At 42.1% G+C, this 6000-nt stretch overlaps 1 protein-coding gene across 1 annotated transcript in view; it reads right to left on the bottom strand.

The window, feature by feature from the left end:
* Window positions 1-535: 535 nt before the first annotated feature.
* The window catches only part of lrrc75bb (leucine rich repeat containing 75Bb), a 38904-nt gene continuing 33439 nt past the window's right edge, over window positions 536-6000 (bottom strand). Inside the window, exon 4 of the mRNA XM_069673413.1 lies at window positions 536-3086. Within this exon, the coding sequence (XP_069529514.1) occupies window positions 2483-3086 (604 nt within the window). The 3' untranslated portion in view covers window positions 536-2482. The remainder of the gene's footprint in view (window positions 3087-6000) is intronic.

The following is a 6000-nucleotide window of genomic DNA, read 5'->3' as shown; positions in this document are numbered from 1 at the left end:
TGTATCTCCGGCTTAATGTGGCCTTGTTTCTTCTAATAAGCAACCGTTTGCCATGTTGAACTTAAAAATGTCTAACGTATTTGAGCCTTGTTGTAATATTAGAAGATAGTTGTAATATTATGAGAAAAATGTTGTTTTATTCCAGGCGGCTAGCTGCTCTTCTGATATTCTCCTTCAAAATAACATAGGCTAACCATAGTCTATAATTACGACTTTACTCTCAAATCATTACGACTTTTTTTCTTGTTAAATCACAACTTTATTCTCATTATATTGCAACTTTATTCTAGCAATCTGGGAATTTTTTTCTTGAATGTGGCCCTTATAGAACGTCGTACTTGTTGTGCTGCCCCCAAGAGGACAAAAACATCACTGCATGCAGATTCAGCTGTCAGCAGTAACTAAAGACCAATCAGAACATTTAGAATTAAATCTTTAATAAATCACAATTCAAGCAAACTGGACTAGACAAATCCACTCATACATGGTTGGTTTAAAGCTTTATTTTAGTCAAATTACATAATGGGATTTCTCATTAGTAGAGATAACTCTCTCAGCTGTCTGCCTCTCTTTTCATCAATGACGACTATAACGCACTCGCAGTGATTTCAAATTTTGAGCAAAATCCATAATTCCGTAATCCAACGACAAAAACTCACAAAAGGAACATTTTATTCAAATCCTGTTTATTTCTGAAGCGACAGCAGGCAAACATCACTTTGACTTTAAAAGTGGGCCATGAAATAATGAGGCAAAGTCAAAGTTGAATAAATCTACAAATGGTTTGATCTTGACAGTGATTTGTAGCAATGCTGATGGTTTGATCTATCAAATGAAGTAGTTGGGATGAAACATGTATTTTAGGAGGTGGGAGACTCAGTTGTTTTTATGTCGACGGCAACCAATGAAAACAAAGCTGGAGCGTTCAGGGACCGAGTCGTCCTTAAAGTGCAAATGAGTAAACATTTCATTCTACGATCAAAGGTAGTAATCTACTCTGCATGTCCACGCACACAGGCACACACTCTAATTATACTCCTATGCACGCACACACACAGACACACACACAAACCAAGCATCCTGTTCATTAATGTTCCTGCAGACACAAATAAACAGACTCATAAACAAAAGCATGGAGAGAGAACAGATCACGTTAACATCTGCAGGCAGGATAAAGTGTTTACTTCACATGCGGCAGTTTTTATCAAATTCCCCCCGAAAAAAAAAATCTCATATTAACTGTAATAATAAAGTACGTGTAAACATGCTCTCTGTCTGTGGATCACATGTTGCTCTACAGTAAACAGTCATGCCCATTTAAAAGAAAAAGAAGAGAACTTCACATCTGAAAAGAGACAGAAAGGAGCTTGTATTGTATTCATGCCACGACAGGTCCATGTGCACGCTGTAGCACGACAGCAGAGCCGCTCAGTGTCTCAATGTCTGTCTGGGTACACCTTTAAAATCAGAGTGGGCACCTTCTCGTTGCTCATGGTCTGACTCATAAATAGAATCATTCATAAACCCAGACTGGGCGAAATGATCTGGGGCTAGTCCTATTTGCTGAGAAAAAAATAGATCCTCTGATCGCCATCTGCGCCTGAAGGGGCCTAACAAGGCCTGATAGCGGCTGTAATCAGTTCATCGCCAGCTCACGCCTCGACTCTGTGTGTGTCTGTAACAGGCCGAGGCTCTCCTCCATACAGCTGCAGCATTAGTGTATCCGTACTCAATGAAGCGTACGACCTGGACGTTTTAATTAAATAGGATTCAGTATGCGTCATCACTTAACATTACTCACCACTTATCTCTGAATAAGGGCTTACAACTGCTGTGTTCCAACAGAAAAACACTGGAAGCATATTTTATGTGAACATAATCTCAAAACAGTTCTGACTCAAAAGAGGATGCCAACAAAATTTCAAATTAAAAGCATCTATTTTAAGTCGGATATTTAGTTTTATTCCAACAATTCATAGAAATGTTGGAGCAGGGTTGATAGAGAGTCAGAACACACTGGGTGAAAGCGCTCAGGAAATGTGAATCAGCAACTCCCCCCTCCTCTTCAAGTGCTACTGTCGAGGTGCCCTTGTGCAAGGCACTTAACCCCCCCAGTTCCTCCAGCAGACAGAGGAAAACAGCAGGAAGCTTCAACGTTTGAGAGGACAACATTTTAGAGACATGAAGCACTGGAAAACTGTGAAAATGCTCAGGTCAACCTTCTCTGGAAAAAAGGTTAAATCAATGTATAAATAAACTCTTCACAACCACAGAGCTGCCTGCTTCTCACTGCTGAGTTTCATAAATCAGAGCATCCAGAGAGACACACAACACAGCTACTTCTTTTAGAGTTATTTTCAGACACATGTGGGTCACTGTAAGCTTCTGCCACACTGACACCCGCTAACACAGGAGGCTTGACTCAGGGCGAGGTGATACTGAGGGATAGAAGGGGCTCTCGGTGTGAAGGAAAGCAGAGTGATCACCTCCCACAGAAGTGCAACGGCACATTTTTTGATATGCTTTCTTCTCCAAAGCCCCAGGCTTGAAGCTCCAGCCTGTCCTCCTCTTCCTCTCTATCATCATCCTCTACATCTCCCTCCTCGCACAGGCTGGGCTCCTCCACGGAGGTCTCCATGTTCGGCGTGTAGCCACTGATAGCCTGAGCCTCTCTGTACTCGTATATTGTGGGGAGGCTGCTGCGCAAACCGAACCTGCGCCGCAAAGCTACGAGCAGCGGCTGCGGCACGGTGAAGATATCCACATTGTTGCCCAGGTCGACCCAGGCCAGTTTGGGGAACTTCTTGGGGTCCTTTACGGCGTCTGTCAGATCTTTTAGTATAGCCATTGTCAGACGGTTGCCATTGATGGCGAGTATGTTGAGTTTGGGCAGGCAGCCGAGGGAGGGCAGAAGCAGCCGTAAGCTCTCGTCCTGCAGCTCGGTGAAGCTCAGGTCCACAGCCGACACGGCGTCACTGCTGCTCTGAAGGTAGAAGGCTACACGGTGGACGTCTCGGCCCGACAGCGGGATGCCAGACAGGTTGACCACGTCACCGGACAGTTTCTTCTTCAGGGTGGTCTTCAAACTGAAAGAAGAGACAAAACACAAACTTTGTAAAGAAGTTGGATCGCAAAAACAGCTATTTGTTGCAAACAGCATAAAATGTTAGTCTTCCAAAGAGTGTAAAGACAAACGATCTTTACTTAATGATACTGAAGTTATTGATTTAAAAGGCTCTGTTATGTGATTCCACTCTGTGCCACTAATACAGGGGAACTGCAAAGTATGCAAAAAAGCAAACAGCATCTAGCAGTAGAGTGTGTAGCAATCAATAATGTAAAAGAGAAAATTTGCATTTAAATGTGTCTCAGTCTGAGTCTCTCAAGTAACAAATTCTGTCTCCTGGGCTGAATGTCAACCGCTGAAAAGCCCCAGCTGTTTGCAGTTTCGGGTGTCACTTCTTTCCTGTAAAGCCATCTCTAAGCCAGCTGCCCGAGTCTCCAAGTACAAAACAACTAGCAGAGACAATAAATAAATAAATTAATGATTGGAAAACAGACAGAATGAGACAAAAAGAGAGAAAATGTCCCCCTTCTGTTCGGGCCAATTAGTAACAGATATGTCATCTTGTCTTGAGGTTTCATTCAAGTGTTATTTTGAAAACAGGGATTCAGCAGAGACGTGCATATTTTTATTCTCATCTTTAAAAATCTGGAGTTCTGTGACTGACACAGGAATAAATCACCCGAGCTGATCAACAAATCTAAGAAAAACATGAGAACCCACGGGTGTCACTCCTCTCCGTTGCTGCATCCCTCACAAGTATCAATTAAAAATGTGGAAAAGAAGGAAGAAATTACAAACCGCTCAAACGTGTGTACGTCGAGAGTACTGTTATGATTTAAGGTTGCACTCCTGTTACATTGTTGCTCTCAATTTTGTACAAAAAATAAATATAATATCAAAACCTTGAGCCTACATTGCCCACAATGCAACTTGACCACAGACAGATCTGTTGTAGATTTTGGTGTATCATGGAAGTAACGGCTAATGAAGCCTCGCCACCAGACAACAGGAGCAGTTTGGTAAGCTCACTTATTCTACACCTACTGATTTTTCTGAAGTGTTATAGACTCCAGTGACATCACTTGAGGCGGTCTATCAAACATGCTCAGATCCCTCCTAAACCACAAATGGCTTCATAAAACTTTTTTATGTATATGCAGTAGAACTCTACAAGAACTAGAAACAGACTATGCATGCTGAATATGAAGCTACTCCTAGTAGCCGGCTAAATTAGCTTAGCATCAATATTTATAGAAGGGGGAAACAGCTAGCTAGGAAGCAAGAAAACTGATATTTTAGGTGTTGACCATAGACTGTATAAAAAGATGGACGACATGACAGCCCCCTAAAAGTGAAGCAAGAAACATCTGGAACGCCCCCTGCTGACTGGCTGCAGTATCGGTCATAAAGCCCACCTCCTCCATGTTAACAGATGGGACATGAGTCAAACTATAAAATCAAAATACACGTCAAATAAATGTTTCTCAAACATGGTTTCTGTCATTATAGTTAGTTCTTATCATGCTGATTTACGTCCAAGTGTTCATTTTGTTGACAACTTTATTTTCAATTACTTATTTGATGCTGTAAAAAGGATGATTGACAGCTCTGTTGACAAATACGGCTCCTGCAGCCGATCTGTTCCTGATTAGCAGAGTGGAGGAGGAACGGTGAGAGGAGACGTAACTAAAACAATCACTACAGTCATTTAAGTTTACATATCTGTGAACGTCTGCTTCAGACCAACACAAGAGGCTGTTCTGCTGTTAAAAACGCTGACGTGCAGGATCTTTGCTATTTTATTCAGTAAGTTAAATGTATGTTTTGGTTAGCAGAAGTGGCTATGGCGGCTCAACCTGCTGATCTCTACTGTGCAACTCTGGCTCTAAATGACGTCACCATCGCAAGATGACAGTGCCAGTCATGGGGGCTCTTTGGCATCAATTTTGTACAATGAGAGCAGATGGAGATGGTCATCCATCTATATATACAGTCATTGGTGTTGACCCATTGGAATATTACCATAAAATATAAATACCGTAGCACACTAAAATACCTCTCTCTGCACTTTATGCTGGTATATTGGTCACAACGGTATATAGGACGCAGCCCATTTATTAAATATGTATTAAAAGTGCCGCTTATACACTGAATTTTACAGTTGGTAAAATATTAACTTATATTGTAAGGGGGCTGGATCATTTTTCAAAAGGGAATGGAGATTGACTAAGAAAATAGTTAGCTAACTTTAGCATCTGCTTCCAGTATTAATGCTAACTGCAGTTAGCCGGCTGTTGGCGATAGCTTTATTGTACTCTTGAGTTACATCTACCTTCTCATCCAACTTTCAGCAGCACACACTATACACACTATAACTTGACTTTCAGTCCAGATATTTTTAGCCAACAGCTGTGAGGTGAATCCATTTAAAGGAAAAATACCACTATCACTATCACGCGTGTCAGGTCGGATCATTGTGTCCCCTCACTGCCTGGGATAGCACCGGGCAATCTGAAACAAAATGTTCTCTCCAGCCAAGTGTGTGGTTAAATATGCATAGGGGAGCTATAGTAAGCTGCGTGCATGGCAGCACTGTGGAGTAAGACGGAGCCTGCTGCAGAGCATTAGACTCCTTTTGTTTCACCAGCATTCAGACTTGGAAGAAGTCAGAGGGAGAAATCTGCCAAACAAATGACAATGAGGTGAAAGCGTGGGAGACTTTGTTTAAAAAATCCCACAGAAGAAAAAAATGTTCTGGTTAAGTGGCCTCGAGTTTATCCTCTCTTTGTCTTAGTCCTGTTTGCCTTTGCTCGTCCCTCTGCTTCCTCAGGCGCAGTGAGGATTATCCATGCATCTCTCTCTGCTCTCTGCTCAGTCTGGGAGCATTATAAATCGGCAGGCTCCGCTCTTTACATCTGTCACCCTTTCTGCCT

Source organism: Semicossyphus pulcher, unplaced genomic scaffold, assembly GCF_022749685.1.
Source record: "Semicossyphus pulcher isolate SPU_LCO1_2020_fin unplaced genomic scaffold, fSemPul1.0.p SCAF_22, whole genome shotgun sequence".
In the NCBI taxonomy this organism is placed as follows: domain Eukaryota; kingdom Metazoa; phylum Chordata; class Actinopteri; order Labriformes; family Labridae; genus Semicossyphus; species Semicossyphus pulcher.
Note: the sequence above shows the minus strand (reverse complement) of the source record. Positions and strands in the feature narration are given on the sequence as shown.